We start from the raw sequence: 26,722 nt of genomic DNA, 5'->3' as shown, positions 1-26,722 counted from the left end.
TGCCAAAGCAATTGTGGATCTGGACAGCCACAGTCCTGCACTGAGCAAGAGGCTGGATTAGGTGACTTTCAGAAGTCCCTGCCCATCAACACTTGCTCAGATTCTACAACTTTAAGTTTCAGTGCTTGTACCTTACTATACGTTATATCTTTAAACAGTAAAAAGCACACTGTGACAAGTACTCAAAAAAGAAGCTAGGTAGCCAATACAGAGCAGACAGTTCAGACAAGTAAGCAGCATTAGGGACTAAATGGGTGTCAGTTAAGCTTTTTCCTTTGTCTAACAAATATTCTGGTAGAATTAGAAAGCACAGCAGTTTGTGCAGTCAAGAAGCATTGCAATTGAGATCCATGTGGGGGTCCAAATGCCCTTACCAAGACATCTCTAGAACTCCAAGATGCTACCCCTCTCCGTTCTCTGACATCCTTCAGCACACGGTTGAATTGCTACGTGATGACCTGAGCTCAGCGTTAAGTTTGCTGATGTTGGATATGCAAGCAATTCCAATAAAAATACTCTGGTTTTATCTTTCACCAGAAGTCTAATTGTTTTTATTTTAGAAGCAGACTTGAACCTTGTATGGAAATACAGAATCCGTAGAGACTTTCAGCATTTTAGAATGCCTAGTATTCCTAAGGCAAGGTTAGCATACTGATAATGTAGTTGCGTTAGTTTATAACTGGCAAGTGAAACACAAAGTTTTAAGTACCGCTCCCCCAAAAGAAATCAATCTAAAACCTTCCCAGGCTTAAACAAGAACACTTTTGACAGGCATTGAATCAGTACTTCCATGCATCACCATATATGCACCACAGTTGAGTAAGTTTAAATATATAGTTGACCTGAAAAGCAAAAAAGGGAAAGAGAAGGTATCAAATAGAAAATACATTTCTCCTAACTGGTGAAAACATGCTTAAAACTATTTTCACCCCTTCTCTAAGGCTGTGTCTGGAAGCCAAGGAATGTGCTAGTTATAAAGAGGCCATTTATGACAGAGTTCAATAGCGTTTTAAGAGCCAGAAAGAAGTAGCCCCATTAAAGAGACAAACTTTTACTAAGGCTTCAACTGTAATAACCCTAGCTAATAACCAGCACAATATTTATGGATCGGCAAAGGAATTTTGTGTTGTAATTGTTCATATTTGGAGTATCTGACAATTTTTTTTTTTTTAAACAAACGTATCTCCCATCAGTTCAGCTGTGCGTGCCTTTCAACTAGATTTTGCCAATTCTGGTTTCAAAAAGAAATAGAGCAGAGAATGCAACAGCCAACAAAATTCTCAGAATTGCAGCAGAAAGAGCTATAAAGCAACTACTCAAAACCAAAGCAGCAGTGGTAGCACAGAAAAACTTTGAAGGCAAGTTGTTCACAAGAACGATTTTAGGCATTTTTCTCTGTTAAAGCTATTTGGTCTTAGCAGACATTCAACAGCTTAAAGTACCACAGCTAAATGCCCAAACAATATAAACTTTATCATTGTGTTTTGCTGAATTAAAAAAAAAGTTACCCCCTCAATATAGTATGCAGTTCTCTTCTACAAAAATAGTGTAGAAACATGAAGCATTTTCTACCACTATGGAATACTGCTCATATACATTTTTTTCTTTTCTCATAAGAGTGACTTTTTAAAGAGCTACTTTTCAGAAAAAAAAAACCTGCAAAATTTTTTCTTGAGTATAAGCAATTGAAATATATTGTTCAACACTTCATTAAACACCATCAAAAAGTCTGATGGTAATCTTAATCATAGATATTTTCATATTTCATACTTACCCATGCAAATTCAAAAATGACTAGCGAAAGAAATACTTGCCTCTTCTACAGCCCTGTATCATGATTTCAATAGAATACCCAGAGGCAAGAACATTACATTGAAGTTAGTGAGAAGTAAATGAAAATATTTTTAATCAGATGGTTTGAAGTTTAACCTTTGATAAAGTATGAACATTTTAAAGGAAATTTAAAATTTTGAAGACATGTAAAAGCTTGCAACTAGCTAAAGGGCTAAGTATTGAACATGCCATAAAAGTTCCCTTACAAAACCAGAGATCAGAACATAAATCCCCAATATTTCTAAAATAAAGTCTTTACAAGCATTTTATTGTCTTTTGTACATAAAAGCAACAAGTCAAATTTAAAATTATTTTCCAGTCTGTAGATTGCCTGTTACATTGACCATGTAATTACTTCTGAAATCTACTTTCTGTTTTGAAAAGCAGAGAAAAGTTCTATCTCATATAAAGTATGCACTCAATCATATAAAGCATTTTAAAGGAGCTGTGTAACAAACGTATCCTGCAGAGTAAAAATGTCAAAGTGAGAGGCTAAGCTACCAAATACAGCTTCTTTTACAGTGCCAAACTTCAACAGCTAAAAAAAGCTAAGTCAACTAGTAAAACAAATCTGTTTCAGGGAAGTGCCTTATCAGTCAAACTGCTGATGAATTTTTAAAATAAACCTTAACTACCACTGTTTAAAAAAGCTTAGTATTTACCAGAACATAGAACTAGACAGCTTGTTTGGCAAACCATAGCCAAAATCTCATTAAGTTTTACCATAGTTCTTAAGTATATTGTTTGGAATATAAATAATGATAACTTGATTCAACACTACTTGGTAAAAAACCTATCATCCAGAACCTATTTCAGAAATGTATAGGAATACATTCAGATCTCTAACCTCAAGATTCTTTTCTATAATTCTCATTTATGTGGGATAAGTGACAAAGTAGTAAGACTCCATTTCCTTTCTCGGGAAAGGAAGCTGATCTAATCTGAGCTTCAGATAACTATTTGATATAGTGCCAATTCAAGAGAAGAGCATGTGATTTTTTTTTATTTTTTATTTTAAACAAGAATTAAGGCAAGACAGGAGTCTCTTTAGTCTGTTTTTACAATGGACAATGCTGAAATAAAAATCATCTGACTGGAAGGATATCACCACTGGAGTTTCTCAAAAAACTTCTTAGGCCAACCAGGCATTTTCATTCATGACTTCTCACTAAAGCAGAGCATAGCAACAGACTTTCTGATGACACAGCTGGAAAGCAATCAACAGAAAGGAAGATCAGAATGTTACACAAAGCAGCAGACAGACGTTCAGGATAACAGAAATGAAGCTAAATTTAATGCCAAAAACAGTTGCATACCAGGAGCTAACAGTGAAGGAGACACACACGCATATAGTCATAAATTAACTACAGTGACAATTCTTAAGGTGACTATTACAAACATTTATGAAATAGAGAAAAAGCATATTTACTGGTAAACAAGTTTATTCACTAGTATGTCCAGAATGCTAGAATATTTCTAGAGATGAAATAATATAAATTCTCAAAAACCAACGAGAGATAAAAGCTATTTTTCTTTTTTCCTCTTAAATGAAATAACCGGTTAGTGCAGGCTATGAATCATTTTTCTCTTTCTTGATGGATTGTGTGTTCTTATTTTTCTACATGGCCTGATTTTAAGAAAATTGGCTCAACTTGAAATTACTTACATTTTTATATTGGAACAGAAACATGCACATTCTAATTTGTCTGTTGCTTGGATTGCACAAATGTCCTTGTGCACAGAATGAGTGTTGGTAGCATTTAAATTTTATTTTCTGATATTTCATTTAAAACATGAATTCATTTTAATATTTTTGGTTGTGCCAGTCTGGTTTCACTTGAAGATACCTTCATTGTAACCAACAGATGCTAGCAAGTTTCAAAAATCTTAGAATCCTTCAGCATGAAATTCAACGTTTTTTCTGGAGGAGGAAGAAATATTTTCAAAGATTGCCGCTAAAAGTTTAAATCTAACACCTTCATTTTGAACACTATCAGTCTTCACTTCCTGTGATAACTCAGGCCACCATTAAAAATAGCCTAAAAGGCTTCTTTCGATTATCAGTCACAATTTAAGCATCTTGAAACTGTCTCTTGGTTCAACCTCTGTTGGAAGCTACTATATGGTCAACACATCCCAAAACAGTAAGTTACTGTTTAACAAATACTGGTGCAGAATTACTTAAACCCTCAGAGTTCAAGCAGAATCCACAGCAATGTGTTAACTGCTCGCAGGCACAATGATTTACACAGACCACGGCAACTGTCTCATAACAGCAGAAGATACCATGTTTAACTCTTAAATTACTAAGTTTTATGAAGTGTTTATTTTCTTCATGAAAAAAATATGGATTTTATTGATTCAGTTGAAAATTCAAGTTTTGTTTTTAAATTAATACTTATATTTTATTGAACATTTTCAGAAAGTTCAGTTTGTATACACAGTTCTCTGCCTAGGAACATTTCTGAAGTGTGGTGTTTTTGTTACAAGTTTCCTGCTACTCTGTTCCCAGTTAAGCCAACAGATGTTTTGGACAAGCTGCAAAATAACACTACCATGTGTTGTTAGGCTTCAAACTTCAGTAAAAGCACAGGCCCAGAACTGAAGGCAAGTAAGAAGTACTGTGTGCCTGTCTCCGGGAGGCGAGAAGCTGGCACATCTGCCTCTTCTTGCTATGCTACGCAGGTAACTATCTTCTTCCTGGACTAGGAGGACAACTAGAGAAAGCAATGCCTTAAATCATTTTTCTATGAACATCTGAAGCTCACATGCAGGCACTTGACTGAGCAAAAATAACAAAAATCAAAACAAACAAAACCCCTAAATCCCAAGTACTTCGACTGTACAACCCTTAGTCTTTAAACAGTAGAAGACATTGCACAAAATTGGCTGGGTTTTTCCCCTAAACCCTAAGGATCTAAACAAAAGCAAAATTTAGGTAAGAGTCCAGAAGAAAGATGGACTTAAACAGCACATACAGAATTTGCTTGCCCTGTGTCTAGCACACACGCAGCAAAGGCACCTCACGAGCCTCCAAGTCTTTTGAGGTCAGGAGGCTAAGTGGGAAGATGGCAGAAAGGGACTGTCTACACAAACATTTTCTGATTGGAAGTGCGCTTTTGAATTTCTTTAGGATAACGCACTCCAAGAGTTAATGGGAACTTAAGCCCATGGAACCAGACCAGAACTAGTCCAAAGTAAAGTTTCCTCAAAACCAGCATAGCTTGGATTGCAGGTCCTCAGCCCTAATTGTCTTGCTGTACAGATCTATCCTACGGTGCTGCCTACTTGTTAATGTGGACAGACAACGACATTTAAGATTTGCCTCCTTTTTAACAGCACTCAGTCCCTACAGTGACATTGCAGAGTGCTCAATTCAACAAAATCCTTGCGGTGACATCAAGTTCCAGTCCCATCTATGGGACCCATCCACTAGATGTCAGTGTCCTCTTGGGCAGAGGACAGCCTTCTTGGATCCCCACCAAAAGGAGAAGGAAGTCTACAGCACTTGGCTTTCAAGTGAATTCTACAGGAGGAAATTATTATAAAGCATCCCTATGGTCACCCTGGCCAGCACTGGAGAAGCCAGAAACAGCAGCGTTCATGGGTACCAGACGCAGAACAGGATGCAAAGTTTAGCCAGTGTAGTAAGAGGCTAAACACCAAAAGCTGTTTCAGAGAACGTTACTGAGGTAAAGCACAGCACACTGTGCAACAGATATTAAGGTACAGTCTTAAAATAAACGATAGAAAGCCTGCAAGATGAAGGGACTTCTGCTTTTTAGCAACTAGGAAAACTTCTGGACAGAGCAATACTAGGCACTAAAATGGGCTCGACCTATACCAACATGAAACTGGACTTAACATTAAAAAGACTTGCATTCAGAAGCAAAAGAATAAATTATTACAGCACAGTGTGAAATCCTCTGTGATAGGCATAAAAACACACACCCTAAATAAAGGTCAGAGCAGAAGTCAAAAGTTCAGGCACATTGAATGCCTACTGCAGAAAGAAATGTGTTTCTGCATGAAATCTAGATATTATGTTGATAAACTAGACTTTGATCTAAAAATGAGAATATTGATGTAAATGGAATCTTAAATTTGATGGAAGGACCACGTACTGGGATGGAGGACTGATGGGCAAGGGTATGCGGGGGGGAAGCAGCATCACGTGTTATTACAAAAGCAGACAGGCATAAGGGTGGCAAGCTAACATTTTATCGTATATTTTAATGCACCAGGGATTAAAATAGCGTGTCAGTAGAAGAGCTGTACTACCAAGCAAGAATCACAATAGTGGTAGCAAGCACAAGAAGCCTGGTGCTTCTAAAGGAGATTGGGAAGCCTATGAAGATAAAAAACAATTAAGAAAGGAAACTTCAATTACCCTGGATAAGACTAGGTAAATTTCAGAATGGGGTAAAAGGTACAGGTTTCTATCTTTTTAAAGATATCACATCAGCTTGCCAGCAAGAAAAACACCTCTTGATTTAGATCTGAGTAGGCACAGGACCTGGCTAAAGAGACAGCTCCAAGAGAGGATCATTGCCAGATTGGGGGAAAATTCTATTTCCTTTAGAGATAGAAACTCTTAAAGAAAAAAAAAAGTTGAAAAGAGCTTGTATAGAGCCAAAAAATAATACCTTGCAAACAGCACAGGGCCTGCTTAAATGCAGTACCTGCTGTTACCTTGTCTGTACAGCAATGACGGGTCCTCATTTTCTGTGACAGTCAACCTACTGCTGTGACGCATCATCATCTGGGAACTTACTCAGGTTTTGCCATTGACCAAAACTAGATTATTCCATATTTGTCTCATTTCTATATTCTTTCTCTAAGTATCCATTATCGGTTATAGTCAGAACAGCGTTAGACTAGAGTACACAATTTGACACATTATGGCATGTTCTTATATTCTGAAAGAAGCATGTAATATCCTATGATAGTTTTCAGACCACCGTAGCTGTTAATTGTTTTATAATCAACCTTATTTTTAAGGGAGCACCTACCTCCAATCCAATTTCTATGTGGCAGAGCAAGTCTCATACAGTTTTACATCTTTGCTCTTACGCTAGGAATCCACAGAAACTTCAGAAAAACTGCACTCAGTGGAAATAGCAATTATACATTTTTCATCACACCCATATATACGCACTACAGGATACTGTGCTCGGTGTTCCATCTTTTTCAAAGTTAGTTGTTTTGGTAACTCTAATGAACAAGAGGCCCTTTAACAACAATGGATACACGAAAGTGAGTGTCTTGGCCAAATTTCAATTCTGACATCATTTCCTAGGATTCTTTACTTACATGATATCTTCATCCACCATGCTGCCACTACCAGTTGATCAAAGACAGGTGTATTCAACAAAGAAATAGCTGAACTGTAGATTCATCTACTCATCTTTCTCTCCAATTAAGGATATACCTATTGTAGCATGTAAGGCAGATTTTATTTAAATACCACTAAACAAGGTAAAACCAAATATATTCGTGATATTTTGAGATCCTTTCTAGGCAGCATAATACAGTCTCATTCATGCTATTCCTTTGTCCCAAACACCACAGTTATACAATATTACATATATATATATATACACACGTATATATATGTATTAACAATTAATTTACTCTGTACAAGTAATGTCTGTCACTTCAGCATACAAGTAGCCTGGTTTACTAATTCCAATTTGCTAATTGTGTACTTGAAAAATCTTTAGACACCATCAAAACCCTACAAGTTACCAATGTTAATGGATGAATGGGACAGACGGAACTCTGACAAGTTTCTTATTTTAAGATATCAGCAGAAAGAGGGCAAAGCAGAAAAACTAGATCCTAAGCCTTTATAGTTTTTAGGGAAAGGCAAATCAAAGCTATAACCTAAAGGAAAGTAACCACTTTGAATAAAACTCCATGGAGTAGTTCAGATTAAAAAAAGTTTCCCCCTAACTTTAACCATAAGTGTATAATCTGCTATCCATCTACCTCTTTCCATCATATTTACAGAAGCCACCAGATGGAATATAGAACATTTTTAATGGATCTACATGATTAAAAAGATAAGGACAGAGAGATATGCTACTTCTATAGTTTAAGTTTGGTATGAGTCATGCTTTGTCATCAATGTAAGATTGCTAAACTTCTGCTACTACAAGCTGCCATTAGGACAGTTTCATACCCACCCCCTACAGACAAAAGTTGGCTAGACTGTGTTTACAGTATTGGAGGCAATAGTTAACACTAATGTCAGCAGCTATTAATACATTAAATTTGAGATTTTACATACCAATCACTTAACAGTTGCCCCAGAGGTAATTTTAACAGTTTTCTTCTTAGCCTTTTATTCCAAACCTGTTTTCAGTAAACTTCTCCTCTAAGCTGTTAATCTCCTTTAATGTCATTCTTTCCCCATATCAGAGCAAATGTCTTTGTAGTAACTTGCTACTGACATTGCTGCAGCCCCTACTTGCCCATCTAGGCACAGGAAAGTTACCCAAAACTAAATGAGAATTCTGCTTTCTGTTTATAGATACGTTTCAGAAAACTCTGCAGAAACACTAGTTGTGGTCCATTTCACTGTCAAGCTCCAGAAAAATGGAAAGCAACTGTTTTAGCAAAAACGCAGAATTAGTAAGATGGCTTGGTGAGAAACTAAAACTAACAACATATCAGAAAAGAGGCATTGGGTGGATTAGCATCACAAAGCCCACTGTCTGCAGAAACTGAAGTTAGGCCTTGTTCGCCTGTAAAATACTGGTTACGATTCCTGGCACAAACAGAACAGTTCTTCCACATTTTTACTGCTTCCTTCAACTCAGTATATTGCTCAACAGACATTGCTCACAGAAAGATCAGCAGACTGTGAACCTGCACACAAGTAAGCTACAAATACCTTCCTGTTTTAGCTCACTAAAATGCAATGAAGTCTCCACAAAGAATCTGTTTTTGAATAGCTTCCTCCTAAAAATTTTATTGTTCACTGTTTATTTCTCCATCAAAATGGTTTTTACCTTCCTCAAGAACACTTATATTTCACAGCATTTTACTGAGTACTGAACTTTTAGCTCTTAAAATTGGAGAATCAGAACTTAATTGCATTTTTAGGTAACGGAAAACTAAGTTTGTGAAATCACGAGTCATGGCTCTTCAGAATGACAAAATAAGTAGATGAAATACAGCAAAATGAGGAAAGTCGCATTACCAAAGTTACTTCCTCAGAACAGATCAAAGCCATTCTTGGGAAAGGTTAGGTAAGAAAGAATGGAATCTAGAATTGTATAGAATAAGATAGGAAACACTAAAATCAAACAAAGTGTGTGGGGTTTTTTTTGAGTATGTATATATAAAAACAAGTGATCAGGAAAGCGAGGCTACATAGTACTGAACAACTAATATGGAACAGGTTGCACTGCTGCTTACATCAATGAAAATTACATGAACTAGTTCTCAGTGGGGAAACAGATGTGTCTGTAGTCAGCAAAAAAACTAAACTTCTGAATTCCTACAGATGTGGAAGACTGCCTCTAGCTACGAAATAGGCTACATACTGTATACAGCTTGGATTGGGGGAAAATGATCCTTCCCAGGTATCTGAACTCCCCACACTTACTAAAAAGAAAGAGAACTACTAAGCATACTATTTTAAGTAGGCAGGACAAAAATTAAGTTTCTCAAACTTATTGAAAGGCTGAGAGAGCTGGACCTGGTTAGCCTGGAGAAGAGAAGACTGAGGAGGGATCTTATCAATGTGTACAAGTATCTGAAGGGAGGGTGTCAAGAGGATGGGGCCAGACTCTTTTCAGTGGTGCCGAGCGACAGGACGCGAGGCAATGGGCACAAACTGAAACACAGACAATTCCATCTGAACATGAGGAAATACTTTTTCACTGTGAGGGTGACAGAGCACTGGCACAGGTTGCCCAGAGAGGTTGTGGAGTCTCCTTCTCTGGAGATATTCAAAACCTGCCTGGACGCGATCCTGTACAATGTGCTCTAGGTGACCCTGCTTGAGCAGGGGGGGTTGGACTAGATGATCTCCAGAGGTCCCTTCCAACCTCAGCCATTCTGTGATTCTGTGATTCCTTTGACAGAAGTGGCAGCATTCAAGAAAAAAAATCAACACTTTTAAAAGACAATCTCAATCTCATTCCAAAATGTCAGTTAAATTTACCCTCACACCAATGTCTGCTTCAATTTCTCTTTAAGGAACAGTAAAGTGATGTCATCTTTAATCCTTTGCTGTCCCTTCCCACAAAGACTACTTTCTTATAATTTCCAGTTCTAGCATCATACATCAGTATTTCACCAGCTAACTGGAATGGCTATTAATGCTAATAAATCCAGATGGGAACACACATTTGTCTCAATGAGATAGTAACTGCATGACAAGTAATTCCAAAAAACAGAAATACGCACTCTACAGCCAAAGTAAATCCATTCACAGGAAGCAGTGAAATATCCATAGTGTCTCATAATGACACAAGTGGTTCATATAGAGTGTATTATAGTGAACAGTACATTACCTGAGAAGGCTCAAGTACACTCTACTTACTAGGAGAGCACATCACGACATCAACGCAAGCTGTGCTTCTATCTCAGGATTGACTGCACCCTTGCAGCTGTCAGGACTCTGTGTTTATTTCAAGAAACTCAAGTTAGGCACTGGTTTCCAGGAATATTTGTAATAACTAGGCTTAGACAACCCAATACTGTACTTTATACACACACACACACACACACACACACTTTATGCTACATACTACAGCTTGATATATGCTCAATGCTATAGCTCTTCTTTTCAGGAGACAAATCCATAAACAACATTAACTGGTCCAATACTAATCTTGAAATATTAATCTTAGTGAAATGAACAAACCATACAATGAAAGTTCATAAGAAACAGTGTACATAACAATTCTTACTAAGACTTACCATTTCCAAAGAAAAAAAAACAATAAAAATCTAACTTTTCATACATGCTGCTAGAGAAAACAGACTGATACAGACATTCAAAACAGCTTTGGAGAAACTCTTTCAATCCCTGGAGTTGCTTTTAACCAGTCTGGTTAAACTTCACTGTCCTGCTTCCCAGGCTTCTGGCCCGTTGTCCAGAGTTAACATATGTCTAAGAGATTTAGTTGTTAAAAAAATGTTGATTATCAGAGCTAGATAACATTTGCAAACCTAGCTTTCTGTTGAGTAGGATGATAAAGCCAATGGACTGCATGTAGTCAAGCTATTCTGTTCAGAAGCTAAAATCAGACTCAAATAGTCCAGCCTATTCTGCACTGATCATCTGGTTAAGTGAAAAAACCCTGCATCTTCCCTCTTATTTTAACCCAACAATTGATCAAACAATAATCAATGCTTCCACTGCTCAAAAAGGTACTAAACTACACTACAGACAATCACTTGCATTCAGTTCATTAAGTCCATAAAAAGATGTATGAATTTAGTATTTGCTCTGAAGAGCTTCCAGTCTAGAAGTAAGACAAAGACAAGGTTGGAGAAATACCTAACTTATTCATATATGGATTTTGACTCTACCCTTCCCCTCTCCATGTGATGGCCTCAGTCTTCCAAAAAAACAATAAGAAATGATGGTTTAAAAACAAGAAAATCATTCCAGAAGTACAGTGATAAGCTAACACAAGAACAGGAGTAAAGAAAAAAGAAGCATTCGGGAGCAGAATGAAAATAAAATATCCAAGACAGATCAAAGTTGATTTGTTGATTTGTGCTGGATGAAAAAATATATGTTGCAATTTGCATAAAATTTGACATAAGTACTATGCCCAGTGGAAAACTACACACTTGGCAGACAAGGATGATTCAACTACCAGCTGACATAAAAGCGGAATTCCTAAAGGGTATCTTGTTTGTACAATGTCCAGAAGCTAGATTCAACAAGCTCAAGCCAAATCAGGAAAAGGAAAAAAAAACAGAAAAAAAAAAAAACAGCAGTAGTAGATGAACGCAAAGGGAAGCCCACACAAGCAAGCATTTCTTCTATCTTTTTTTCTGCAAAAACCTTTATTCCATGGCATCTGAGATGCGCTTAAAAACACAGAGTACACCTTGCGTAAGCAGAGTTTCCAAACACATTGTTTCTTTTGGAAGAATTCTCAAGCCCAGTTTATAAATTAAAAGGTTTTATATACTTCACTTTCCACACAGCATGACGTTCACATGCACGTTAAGCTGACCTACCACAGGAAGGAAAGAAGGTTGTAATCTCTATCCAAACAAACCTTTGGTTCAGCATATAAAACTGCTAAGCTACATTCATAAAAGGACCTAATTTTTTCAGTTACTTGCTAAAACGAATTCCAGTGACTGCCTGAAGTGCCCTTCAGGATTCTTTTACCTGACTAAAATCATAGTCATGTTTTGTTCAAAGGCACTGCCTCTCCAAAACTAAATTAGTTAACTACCTCATTGTGTCTCTGCACTGAATTCTCTTTATATTTCAGTGCTACTCTCCCGCTTCAGCTTCTAAATACACCCTTGCCTGAGGTACTCTCAATATGTTTTGAAGTTATCTTCATCCATAAGAGCTAAAAATAATATCACTAAGGTTTTCATATGCACATACCTTTTTCCCCTGCATGATCGAGCAGTAGTACTTTTCTAGATATGGAATATTTTTTCTATTAATACAGGAAAGCTTGTCTATTATGTATGCTATAAGACTGTACAAACAGGATATTGGTTTCATTTTTGCACAATCATTGATTTAAACAGTGTTCAGCTTTTTTAAATACTGTGCCAGAAAGATATTTTATCGTTATTAAAAAAGCTTCAACTTTGCACCAAAAAGCTACGCTGTTTAAAAAGTTATGTCACCAAATACAAGCTCTCTTTGAGACTATTCTGTATTAGAATTAGTTACAGAATTAGTTAGCATTTTAGTAGTAAGATCTTTTTTCCCTTTAGGAAACGTCAATGTATACATGGATTTATGGCAACAGCTTGCTGACTTTAGAATACTCAAGTTTCTGCAGTGTTATTGGTCTCTCAATTTAAATCATTTATTAACAGGTATATATTCTGTAATTTATAAGAAATACAATTAGACTTTTCTCCATTAGTTTTGTGTATTCAGTTTCTACCTGTTCTTCTCAAAAGCACAAATATAGAGAGTTGAGGTCCTAAATAACTTGCAGGCTGCATTTTCACTGCCAAAAAAACCCCAAACCTGAAGTTCCATTATTTTAATCAAAATATTAAGATAATATCTGGCACAAGTTTAAGAAGAAATTGGGGTAGTCTTACTACAGACTATCAAGACAATTTCATGGTGATTCCCACAGGAATTCTGTGGACTTCTTCTGTTTATAAAGAAGAAAATAAGAGGGTGCGATTATTGATTTGTGAGTGACCGTAAGGCTTAACATTCAGCATAATGATGGATCACCTCTGAACATTCAGCTCGAAAAAACACTCACATCCAAAGTTTCAAGAGTAAAGCTTCTGCGTTCCAGTTTTATAGCAAAAAGCTGTTAAGGGAAGCAGAGTATGTTACATTTTTTCCCTTTGGGGCCAATTCTTCATGGAATAGAAATAACAGAAAAATAAAGTATTTGTAAAACAATGCATTTATTTGCTAAAACCAATTCCAGTGACGGCCTGAAATGTCCTTCAAGATCCTTTTAGCTGCCTAAAAATCATAGTCATGTTTTGTCCATTAATGTTTAAACATAGTTCCATGTATGTTCATTAACATCTTTAGATAGTTATGCTTACAGTACCTCACAGGAAAGGAGTTAAGATTAGCTTTACATTTTAGTTTGATCATTAAAAAAAAAAAAGTGTCTTTGAGTAACCATCTGCATTACTAAACACAGAATTCTTAAAAAAACCTGTCAAATACTTAAAAATGATTTGGGGAGACTCATGATATCGAAAAGATTATTTCCTTCCTTTAAGAGTTTGTGCAATAGGTGTGCTTCCCTATAGGCAATTTACAATGAATTCATTTCTGCAAGAGTTTTCAGGTTTCTGAAACAGTTAAACTTACCTCAAAATAAAGCTGGAAAATGAAACGCTATTCTGGAGGGAAGAGTATATGTAGGTTAATGATTCTCCTGAGTACTCCTACTAGACAACTGTATTCATTTCAATTAACAGTTACCTATTTGCTAAAATTATCAGAATATGCATGAGGGAGTAACCAACAGTGAAAGCATTGCTTCAAGTTGTAATCCTGCTTTCTAGGTAGGAAGACAAAGATTCAAGTAGAAAGTAAAAGAAGCTTTAAGGCTCCACATCTTTTCTACATGTGGAAAAGCATTAAAAAGAAGCTATGCATTGCAAAAATGCAGGACTTCATACATTGACCACCAAGGCACCCCCATGACCACTTCCTCTCACGCACACAACAGCTACTCATCAGCTTACAAACCTTATCTATCCATGGTCTGCAGTCCACTATGCATATCACTTGGTTTTCTTTGTTTTTCGTGCCTTTCCTATTAAATGTTCTTTTCAATTTTGCTCAGTAAGACCTCATACTAGACAACTGACCTAATAAAATAATCTAGCTAAACAGGAAGCTATGTCCAAGCACTGCACCAAGCTACCAGAAAACTGAGCGTCTTGGAAAAAAACACTGTTTCAAAGGGTTTGTGCTGGAGAGTCGAATAAAAAGTGAAACATTTAGGACAGAGTGAAACACCACTCAGGCATCTTAAGAGCAGTGTAGCTCCCATAGCAATTAGTCATTTCAACACCATGCACAATCCACACTGGCAAGCCCCTTGAACACTTAAGGACAGGAAGCTTGTATAACATCCTTTGAGTTGGGAACACAGATGTTTCAAGATAGCTGGGTCTACCAAAAAAATAGCAGAGGAAGTACCAGATGAGAACAATGCCATACTAACATAAATGAAAGGCAACATCTATTAAAAAGAAAAAAAAACCCAAACAATAGACAACAATCAAGATGAAAATTCTGGACCAACAGTCCCCTGAAACCATCTCAAATGTGGCAAGCAGCCTGAAATCATGCCTACCAGTCTTTGAAGTCTAGCCAAAACCTGCATGAACTGGAACCTTGTCTAAGCAGCTGCAGACATCCAGCTCAGCACAAGGAAGAAATGGACTTCTAATCCATGATAGATGCTATAGCAGCTATGAAAGAAAATGATAGCAGTGATGTGCTAACTGCCCAGCTTCAATAAAAGCATGAAGAGGAGACAATGCCACTCATGTATCACATCCTGTTCAATCTCCCACTGATTGTCCTATAGTAACTGTTCAGGAAAAAAAAAAAAAAAAAAAAAAAACACTTGGCACCTTACTGGTATTAGTGCTCACTGCAAATGATGGGAGGACACAGGTAAGAGATGGTCACTCACCTATCGAGAACAAAAGAAAGAACTGCTTTTAACCTAACTGATCCATGCAGAAGCTATTCTTCCTATGATCACAAAGAGTACAAAATCTGTGAGTTTTTAGATGAAAAAACAGAAAACAGATGTCATTCACGTGACGCAGTAAGAATGACAAGACAGAAGTAGCAAAAACAGTAGACAAATGCAGCAAGATCCAAAATTGTTCAAGAAGACATCACTGAATGCCGACCTTAGAAAAATAAACACAAACAGATAGAACATTATTATAAGAGTACATTAGAAGGAAGTTAATGTAAGACAAGTTTGTTTTAAATTGGTTGATAAGTTCAGTATTACAACTAAATGAAAAGATTAAAATAGTGCAGATGTTCTTTAAAGCAATATGGTTTTAACTGAGTTCATTTCCTGTAAGATGCCGATACTTTCCAATCCATGACTTCAGACAGCAAAACTTATACCTAAGACTTATACCATACACTTAAAAATAATATATTGTAATAATGTTTAAGAATCAAGGCCCACTCCCCTACATATACAAAAATAAGGGTATCGGGTAGGCTTCTGACAATTGTGATACGATTCCTTTGAATCAGAGTGAACTCAAAATTGAACAAGGCAACTGATACATACAGTACTTACAACTTTACATCTATTAATTTGGTTGCCCTTGACATTTTAATAAAACCAGCCAATTCAATTCTTTTTACTGAACTAAGGGAGCTCAGAAGTAAAATAAAAAAATTATCTGTCAGAAGCATCATGGCAGAAATCGTTTCAAAATTGTTGATGCTTTCTTCCAGTCATTTTAGAAGATGTCTGCTACTTTTAGAAATCTTAATGAATGAAAAATATATCTTTATTTGCTTCTGTTCCTAACGGCACCTCTAGTGCACTACACAACAACATTCACAGCTTCAGTCCTCTTATAATAGTTAGGTATTTTTCCTTATTAAAAGTTATTGGCTACATTGACTTGCTACTTATTATAGCTGATGATTCAACTCTTTTAGGCTTTTCTTCCAAAAAAACACTTCCATTAGAGCAATAAGGGCAATAAACTTTTCCATAAATTGATTATCAACAATAAAATTACCTTTTAAAGAAATAAAGCAAGATATGAGGAAAACCAGGTCACCCAAACTAGGTCATCCATTTATACCTCTATTTATCTGGTACCTTTCGGGAAATTTCACTAGTTTATCCTTTTAGAGGCGTAAAAATTTTTTTTTACATTCTAAAGCAGCTTGCAAGAGAGTAGCTAGAAAAAGAGATCTCTGAGACAGAAGCTGCAACTTCCTTGTGCAAACCTCACAGTTCCTGAAACATCCTAACATTCAATATTCAAAGCAACTTTAAAACAATGGTTAAAAAAATACGATGGACTTTGTTGTGCTCTTCTCTTCCACTCCTTTCTTTAACTTGCTGCTGCACTCTCAGCTCCCCTAGCCATACTACTACTTGATACTTGCACTGTCTCAGTGCTCTCAGGTCAACATGTAATATCGTTTCTGGAAGATGTGGTAGAACTTGAGATAGTTATCCAAAAACACTGTTGTTCTTTGTGGTTCCTGGTTCCAGATCAGAAATTTCACAGCCATATCAGAGTGCTCTCCTTCTATGAATACACTCTGATTGTTCAACTTTGAACACATATTTGATGAGTTAATTCTATATTAGGAAGTTTTGCCAGATTAAGCAGGAAAACAAAGCGCATAATCTCTTTGCACCATTCATACTCTAGTTAACAGAAATACAAATGCATACCCATGCTTGATTTAAAGCAAATATATAAAGCTGAGTTATCTGAGACTGCACTGACATAATAGTAGCAATCATGGAATAACAGCCTGAGGAATACACCGGGATACAACCACTACATCTTCTAACAGCACAAAGTTTCTGCTCTACCCAATTCCATATCCAACCTTTAACACTGATGCCTCTCCCCAAATGAAGACTGATGTTTTGTAATACAAAAAAAAACAAAAACAAAACACAGAAGTCATCTAGCTTTTGATTTCAGTCCTACAAACATGTACTCAAGCTACTAGTATAATTCTGCCTTTCCTCATCACTAACAGATGCTTTACTATTTTCTCTATGCCAAAATTTCCTATGCACAGAACACGTTTCAGTACAACCGTAGCAGTACAAGTTCCTTCCACACAAAATCCATGAATCTCAGACAAAAATAGTGAAAAAGGATCAAACGGGATTTGCGTTTGTGATAAATTAATACCTTTAAGATGAAAGTAAAAAGCCTTAGACTTTTGTTGCACTGTTAACAAATATATACACATTAGACAAGTAGATATTTAGATAAGCCTTTCCTGGGTTGCAGAGCTGTTAACTTTATTAACTTCACTGTAATTTTAAGGTGAATTGTGTGCACCTCAAAGCAAGAAGAAACCGTTACTATAGCAATCGGATAGTCATAGACATATGCAGAAATATATGGAAACATACATGCAGATATATACACATGTATCTATATATATCTACCTCCTGTGACCACATTTCATCTACCCTAGATCTAAATGCAGTAAGGTATTTAGTATGAGCTTCAACATTTCTAGTCAGGCATATACAAAAAAGGTGTTGTAGGATGGAGACCAAAATAAAAGCTAAGTATTTGACATCCCATTTAAATTATTTGGAGTGCACGTGGTATGTCATAAGGTGCAAGGTCAAGATTACCATGTGCTTCTCCTGAACAACTTTGCAATATGCAGCAAAATCAGTATACAAACTGAAGAACAGTAGACTTGCATACTTCTCTCTTTTAGAGACTGACCCAACAGAACTTGCTACCATATAAGATATTTAACAGAGTATTGCCCAATTGACTTCTTTTAGCTTCATTTGGCCAAAAGACCTACTGCAATTTTAGCCAGAGTTTGCAAGTTCTTATACCCCAGGGTCACTATAGCAGCTTTGTGGTTGTATTCATCTGCCCTATGAAAATTCAGAATGACATCTTTGAAAGTACAGAAATAGCACTAATTTTTTTATAGAAGATAAAAAAGCTGGATATTTAAATGAAATTTTTTTTGCAGAAAGTCGCATTTTGTATAACATTTAAAGAACAGCATTCCACAAAATTTCAGAAGCCACTGAAGTTAAGGTTTACTGAAACTACTATGCAGTCATATCACTCCAATTATAAGTAGTCTATGTAAATGAAGTTCTATTAATGGCCTGTATGGTTATCACTGCTCACAACAAAATCATCTTTTTGGTCTTCCAATCAAATTAACAGCATCCATTAACTAAAAAAAAGTTAATGGGAATAGAACTTCAAAAATATATTAACACTCAAAGCATAACATGGGAGACAGGAAAAACAGACCCATTTTTGTCTCTGAAATTTTACAAAGGCTCAAAGCACATTTAAACACTGACACAGCTGTCTATGACCTATTAACACATCTTTAAGAGCAGAGTTTCTTATAACAGATCAGCTGTACAACATACTTATGGCTCAGTTTCTCCAAATTGGTCCTTCTGCCATGCTTAAAGGGAAACAAATGCCTAGAATTGTACAGGTTTGTTCATAAGCCCCTAGTTTGCAAGAATTTAATACAAACCTATATTTACATCAATTAAAACTGTCTAAAATTCTAAGAAACAATTTATTATCTAGATGATTCTACCAAGGTGTTTTTTCCTAGTTTAGTTTTAACAGATAAAAATTATTTCTCTTGAAAAGATAGTGTGTATTTTATAAATGCTTATGATAAAGCAGAAATTGAGAGCTCATGCTCCAAGCTAAGTGTTACAGATATGGAACTCATTCAATAAGAATGAAATAAATACGAAAAAACATCATCTCCAAAGATGTCTTTTTTTTTTTTTTTTTTTTTTTTTTTTTTTTTTAAGAAGTCAAATATATTTGACAACACATTTTGGAGGCAAATTACCCTTACCCTTCTTTGTTCAGTTTCCAGATTATATGCTAGCCTAATAAATTTGAAAAATATATTTGCAGACACTCAAGAAGTGCATTAGTGGTATTTGAAGCAGAGAAGCTCACATAAATGCAAATTAATATCCAGACAAGCTTTTAAGAGGGATGTTTCCTAAGTGCTATGGTTATGGCCGAATATATTATTTGTTCTATTTTAATGTTATTCTGGAATGTACAGGAATTAGAACAAAATCAGTGCGATGTTTATCATTGGTACATAGACTTCCACTATGTATCTTAGTATACTTGATCAGTAACTTAGAACAGTCTAGATTACCATTTCATTTTTAGTACTGTTAGTTATTTTACTTTCCTGAAAGCATGCACTTTTCTGAAAAAACAGGGAAGACAGTTTTATAACATCCTGGTGTAGCACTGCCTACAGTCAGTCAACCATTACCCTTAGAAATCAAGTACATTCCACCTTCCCCTTTTTAATATTTGATTTTCACAAAACGATGACTACTTAAAAGTAAAAATTCTGAAAATAAAAAGAGACAAGATACTAAGAGGGAAACCTGGCATAGACACTATCTTTTTACCTGTTGCAAATCAATGAGTCATTCTAAACCTTTTTCGTAGTTTAGAAAATAGCAAACCAGGTTCTTCAGCATCTCAAACCTAAGCACTCAGATGGACTGGACAGAACAGGGAGAGACAATGAAGTTGAGTTGTTTGACTTAGTTGCAAAAATTCTCTCTTGAATGAAAGGTACCAAAAAATTTTGAGAGCAGATGTAGGTACTTAGCAACTCCTTGCAAAATTTTTAAAGTTAATAGACTGGTAATCTAAGACGGGATCATTTCAATGCTGCTAACTCCAAACAAAAGCTGAGGGTCACCTACGCAGAACTCATTGCAAAAATCAAGAACACTTTCAGCCATTCTTTATATACTATGACAACAGATTACCAGAGATATAACCCAAAAGATTAAGCCAAACCGTCACATACCACAAAATATTTAAGACAGCACATCTAATTTTTAAGATAATGCTTTACGTTGTTCATATTTCAGTTAGCCTACAACAATGGCAGTCTAGATCAGACAAATGATAGGCATGATAGTCTCAGAATGGATTTGTTGAGACTGTATTACATAAGGAAACAAAATTCTGTAAGTTGGACACGTATTAAATGAAAATCAGCAAGATATTTATTGAGGTCTTTCTATAACCTAGAATCTAAAAAAAGTGTTTTCTTCATCTCCTTATAGAGTTTGATTTCCAAACTTTGTTTGACATAAGACACGTGTTCAATTAAGATACATTATAGAAAATCAGAATCTAGATGAGGCTGGCTATATTTATGCAACAGAAAGCACCAAGAGGAAGCAATCTATACTTCATTTTGCCAATGCAGCTATGTCAGCAAGAAACATGAAAAAAAGTGGTACTCTTGGATGTATTTCAACTATACTAGTAAAATCCAAAACTACATTATACTAAGAAAAAGCCCACTTGTCCCTAGAGCCACAGATAATGCTTATTTGCAAAATGCACAGGCAAGACGATACTGTTTTCAAACAATCCACTTCATTTAAACCTAACTGTTCACCCCCATAATACTTAAATGATCTACTAATAAATTCCTGCTTACTCTCTAATGCATATTACAATTATTTAATAAAAAACATTTGACTCCTGTAAAAAACTTGCTATTGGTGCCTAGATTATACAATTTACCTTGGGGGGGGGGGGGGAATCAAATTTCCACCTTCCAAGTGGAATGTGTTTTCAGGTACGTCAACGACATTATTAAATAGCAGTCATACTTATCTATGCCATGGGCTTTTAATAACATTTAGCCTGACTAATCAGAAGACTACAGTCAAGTGCAGTCTATACCAGCTTCTTTACCATCTCTTCCAGAACTCCCTGACACCTATAAAGTACTTAGTTCATTCACTCAGACCTAAATATAATTCTGTAAGCCAATTACTCAACACAAGCTAAGGCAATAAAGATGTGAAAATAAAGAATTGTTTTCAATTGCATTCACCCACTATTCCATTTCTATTTTTAGATTCCATTTCAACTTGGAAATGAAGTGATGAGTAACAGCAATTCCTTTTCCACAAACTTGCCATTGCTTAGCAGCAACAGTACATCCTGCACTTAAATGAGAAATATTACCTCCCTCTTCCCTTCCTCCCAGAAAAATCACTATTATTAAAGAAAACAGAGAATATGGAAGATTTTTCTTTCCCCACTTCAGTCATCTTAAATATCATCTGAGCATGGCTTTGTGAAAGAAGCATAGCAAAAAATACATTTGTTCTTAGTGAAAGAATTTCAGTAATTACAATTCTTGCAGCCACCCTAATCTGGCCACCTTGCTTTAATACACGCAGATGAATATTGAAAGTAATGAGAATATATTCATGTCAAAGACCAGCATTCTAGTTTCCTGGTTTCCCTTTAATTTATTATGCAGAAATAAAGTATAATGAGTTGGAAATAGAAAGTGTTAGAAGGACAAAAACAAAACAAAACAAAAAAAACCCCACACACCCACGAACGCAATCACTTCCAAAGGATTTAACATTGTTTCAGGTAATACACTTCTGTCCTGAGCTGCCTTCCCACTAGTTTGTACAATCACATCTTCCTGCTTCTTAAAAGCACTTTCTTTCCTTACTGCTCTCTGAAAGCAGTGGCAAAGATTACTGATTATACAGTTAAAAGCTATATAAAACAACATGCTGTCAAATACAGAAATGCAAAAATACAAAATTCTTCCATACAGAAGTGCCGCTACTCATAAGAAAGGATGAAAAACCCACATGTATGCAATTTGACTATAACAGAGGTAAAACATTAGGCTATTGATCAGATATGAAATGGCAAAAGTTGATTAGAAAATCTAGCATTTAAAGTATTTAACAGAAAGGCTATTAAAAAAAATCCCCTAGCCCAGAATACCCTTTCTATAAAACACATCTAGTTTAAGGTAACAAGGCAGACTCACCAGCGCAATAGGTCAATCCGTATTTACCAGCAATCACATTTCTAAGACAACCCTTTAACGAGAAGGTCCTGCCAGAGCATTTAACCCGTGAGCTGCCACGCGAGGCCGTCGCATCACGCGAGGCCGCCGCCGCAGCACGCTGTGCTCGAGCGCGGCTCCTGGCTCCGCGCTGCCTCCCTCCGCACACGCCCGGGGCTCCGGCGCTTTCCCACGGGCCCGCCGCTCCCGCCGCTCCCCGAGCGCGCTTCCTCCGCCGGCGCGGACCTGCGAGCGCTCCCAGCGCCCCGCAGCCTTGCGCAACATCCGCGCCCTCCTCCCGCGGCTCGCACCGTCCCCGATGCGGCACTTGCATCCAGGGTTGCGTGCTTTGTTTTTTCTTTTTTCTTTTCTTTTGTTCTTTTTTTTTTTGTTGTTGTTCCCAGACCTTTATCAAAGGCTGAGAGCTTCAGAGGCTAACGGCGTGCTCTTATCCCAAATATCGCCAGATAACCAAGAGCCACCAAGAGCTCGTAAGCTACCACCAAGACACGCAGGGCCTGCCAACCCGCTCATCTTTAGCTCTTCTGCGGGGCAAATCGTATTTTCATATCAAGCATTTAAACAATATGGAAAAGTGTCAGCGACATGTGCCCAGTCAGAATTATTGTTCCCGGTTTATGCCATCTATTCAAAAGATAAATCGTCTCAGACATTTTAGCAGCCCGATTAAGCAGCTAAAATAAGCTAGGAAGAAAGCTAATTCTCCAGTAAATTCCCCCCCCAGCGCACACGTTAACCAGAGGCCGAGGGCGAGCTGCTCTGGAAGGAAGAAAGGACGAGGGATGGGGGGATGGGGAGCGAAGGGAAGATGCCTGTTCCTCTGAGGAATATTTAATACACTTAACGCATCTCCTCGGAAAGAAGAGGAGCATCAAGCAGGCAGCTGCAGAGCCGAATACAGGGGGAAAGGAGGAAAGCAACGCCCGCTTAGCTCCAGATGACACCGCACCGCCAGGCAAGGGGCTGCAAGGCAGGGCAGGGGCTCTCAGCCCTCCCCGGCCCCTTTATCTTCCCGGGAAGGGAAGGGAAGTGGGGGGGGGGGGGAGGAGAGGCAGCTCCGGCTAATTCTGCAGCGGCCGGTTACCGCGATGAGGGCGAAAGCCCCCGCGGGGCGCCCGGCAGAGGCGCTGGGGCAGGGGGCGGCGCGGCTCCCCGCGGCGGGGGGGGAGGGGGGCAGCCCGGCGGGGACGTCACCTCGCTTGCCCCCCCCCCGCCCCGGGCCCGGCCCGGCCGGCGGGACCCCCCCCACCCCGCGCTGAGGGGAGGCAGGAGCCCGGCCCGCGCCGCGCCGCCGCCCCTCACCATGAAGTCGCTGGCGAAGTTGTCCTCCCCATTGTGGTCCGTGTCCTTCATGGCCTGGACGCGCTTGATGAACCTCCTCAGGATCTCCTCCTGGCTCATCCTGCCCCGCGGCCGCCCGGCCGAGCGGCAGCCCCCGCACCCCCGCCGCCGCCGCCGCGCGAGCTCGTCACCCCGCCGCCGCCCCGGCCTGCCCCGCGGCCGCGCGCACGGCTCCCCACCCCGCTCACGGCCGCGCGGCCGCCTGCTCCATCCTCCCTCCCTGCGCCCGGCTCAGCCCGGCCCGCCCCGCCCCGGGCGCCGCCACCGACACAGCGACACGACGAAAGCCCCGCCCCCCGCGCAGGCGCACCACCCGCTCCACCGGCGTTTCCTACTCCCGCCCCCGCTCCGCGACTATTGGCTCCTCGCGCCGCAGCCCCCGCCGCATTGGTGGCTGCGCACGCTAATCACCGCCTAGCCCCGTCCCGCGAGCAGAGCCGCTTTCAGCTTTTCGAGTCGCCCAGTTCCGCCGGCCTCTCCTGTTTCCCACGGATGGGACCTTCCGAAGGGCGCCGAATGGGGCTCTGGAAGGGACCACTGGGAAAGCGGGGGGGGGGGGGCCCGAGCGGAGCGCCGCGCGGCTTCCTTTGGCTCGAGTACAATAGCGGGGCTGCGGGGCGCCTACAGCTCCCAGGCTGCGGGGCTGCGGCCGGCGCCGCGCGGCATGCCGGGACCTGTAGTCGCGGCGGGGCGGCGGCGCCCGCTCGGGCCCCCGGCCGGGAAGGCAGGGCGCTGGGGCGGGTTTTGCGTTGTTGCCCTCTTACCGAGGGTGCCGCTGAAAGGGCCGGCGGGAGGCCTCGAGCCGCGGAAGGAGGCCGAGGCGGGACGCAGGGCTCCTGGAGGCCGAGCGGCCGGCGCCGCTGCGGTAAACGGGGGTGGCGGAAGATGGCGGGCGGCGGGGTAGAGGCCGCGGGCCCCGCGCCGGGGCCGTTTTTCGCGTTTTCTGTTTTTACAGACGTGCGGCGAGACGCGGCTGCCGGCAGCGCTGACCCTGGGTGCTTGTAAGGCGCTGGGGGTCCGGAGCGTGCGTTTTTCGGTGGCACTCGGGAACCTTTGTCGTCGCATTCAGAGGATTGCAAGGAGTCTAGATCTGGTTAAAAAAGTTGTGGCAGGAAGAGGGCTGTTTTCTTTCCTCCAGAAAATGCTGTGTTGGTGCAAGGGAAATGCCTTCAGGGGTGTCAGTCGCTTTTACTTGAAAATAATTTTTTGCTTTCTTAGGTAACGTTGGATGTTTTGGTAATGTCAAAACGTTTAGAGACAGTAAGACAAAGGAGTGTTATTTTTGCCCTTTTACTTTAAGAAGTTAATTTATTGTAATATTATTATGATTAATAACATCACGTTTAAAATGTTTGTTCTGCCTTTATACTGGACTTCAATAAAATCAAAAGGGAAAAATTTAAACATCAGAGTGAAGCAGTCCCATATTAGCTGAAAATACTTCTCAATAAAGGTTTCAAAGTAAATGTGTCAAAAAAAGCAGATATTTTCTCCTGCTGTACACACAAATACACCTGTATTCTTTCCTTTTGATAAGATAAATTGATTAAACTCATTAAGATATCGCCCATGTTTGGTTCCCTGATTACATTTATAATTTCTGCTTCAGGAAAACAAAATAATTTTATGTGTATATATAGCATTGTAACATAATAAATGTGCTTAGTAATGTTTTTAAGCATAATTTTGTTGGTAAAGAACTACAGAGACATTATTCATGTAGCTAATCCAATAAAATTTAGTAACACAGACTAATGATAAAGTTCCATGCTAACAGCCTAGCCCAGTTAAGGTACTCCTACCAAATCACCCAGTTTCTACAACTTATTCCCACTCACTGTAGTATGTTGTCCTCACGGTTGTGCAAGCAAAACAGTTTGTGAGACCATCCGTTAAACCAGGTCAGGGAACTGATTCAGCTGAAATACAACCTGGTACAAAAAGTGTGGGTTTTTTGTCCTCTCAGATGATGCCGTTAAGCTGGCTTTGCTGCTGAAACAAAGCTACATAAAACTTGGCCTTCCTGTTGTGGTCTAAGATATTGCCATCTTCGACAACTGCCAAGGATTATCACCTTTGTAGCAGAGTTAGCAAAATGGCATGTTCCTGCCCTCAGCCCAAATCACTGTCCATCAACTTAGCTCAAAACTTCCTTTCACTATATGTTAAGGTTTAGGACTATGAACTAAGTAGCTGCCGCCGCATGGACACACATTTCTTTCTGCTGCCTCTGCTACAGAAGCAATCATCTGTGGCAGAGGGGCAGGCTGGTAAATTGAGAGGGTTTGTGTTCTTGCATGATTTGCCAGATACTTCAGCCTCTTACAAAGGGCTTGTTTTTTAACAGCTGATGTTCATGGAGGCTAATGTACGGAGGACAGAAGGACACATCAAGGAACTGGGAGAGAGATCCAGTGCTGTGCTGAGGTATTGAGTTTTGAAAAACTTCCCCGTGCATTGAAGCCTCAACTCCACTGCACAAAAGTAGCGTGAATATCCAACACAAACACATCAACTGTGAGAGCCCAGTCCCCCTTTCATGTCCTTTCCTCCAGTCTCCATAAGATAATCAGCCCTGAAGAGCCACAAGGATGCCTGCTTTTCTTCCTTTAATCTCTTTTCCTTCTCTTCTTCTCCTTCTCTTTTCTTCCTACCTGAAAGCAGCATTAAGGGGAAATATAAAATATATATATATATATAGCCATAGATAGAAAGGGCACAAAGTGATCGCCAAGAAGAATAGATGTGACTTTGAAAGACCAGTGAGGATACGACCAAAACAGCAATATGGAAGTAACAGTGATAGTAACGTGATGATTCTTCATAAAATCTTTTCATACCATCTTGCTTGATTTCCTTCTGCTTCAGGAAAGTTGCTTAGTTTGCTCAGTAGTTGCCTGGCAAACCTGTTCAACAGGCCAGAAAGCATGTAACTGTTAAAAAAATGATAGTTGGGACTAAACATTGATGAAAAGTCTTGAATATGGTATGGTCTTCCTCACTCAACTCACTCATTCACATGATAGAGTTACAGAGGACTTGATTAGCAGAGAAAGAAAGGTCATGATTTGTTGCATTTGGTTCTTATGTCATTATTGCCCCACATTAAAAATAGACAAGTTATCAATCAGGACTTGTTCATAATCTGTTGTTGTATTGCAATAAACTATTTTAAACTAGCAAGTGTAACAATGACCTTTCATTTGAGTT

At 38.9% G+C, this 26,722-nt stretch overlaps 1 protein-coding gene across 2 annotated transcripts in view; it reads right to left on the bottom strand.

The window, feature by feature from the left end:
• PTPN12 (protein tyrosine phosphatase non-receptor type 12) overlaps nucleotides 1-23,591 on the bottom strand; it is an 82,428-nt gene extending 58,837 nt beyond the window's left edge. For both annotated transcript variants that reach the window (XM_067316802.1, XM_067316803.1), the window contains exon 1: nucleotides 23,474-23,591. In XM_067316802.1, coding sequence (XP_067172903.1) covers nucleotides 23,474-23,572 — 99 coding nt within the window. In that variant the 5' untranslated portion in view covers nucleotides 23,573-23,591. The remainder of the gene's footprint in view (nucleotides 1-23,473) is intronic.
• Between the last annotated feature and the right edge of the window lie 3,131 nt (nucleotides 23,592-26,722).

Source organism: Apteryx mantelli, chromosome 1 (genome assembly GCF_036417845.1).
Source record: "Apteryx mantelli isolate bAptMan1 chromosome 1, bAptMan1.hap1, whole genome shotgun sequence".
NCBI lineage: Eukaryota > Metazoa > Chordata > Aves > Apterygiformes > Apterygidae > Apteryx > Apteryx mantelli.
The sequence above is the reverse complement of the archived record's forward strand: the minus strand, read 5'-3'. Positions and strand labels throughout refer to the sequence as shown.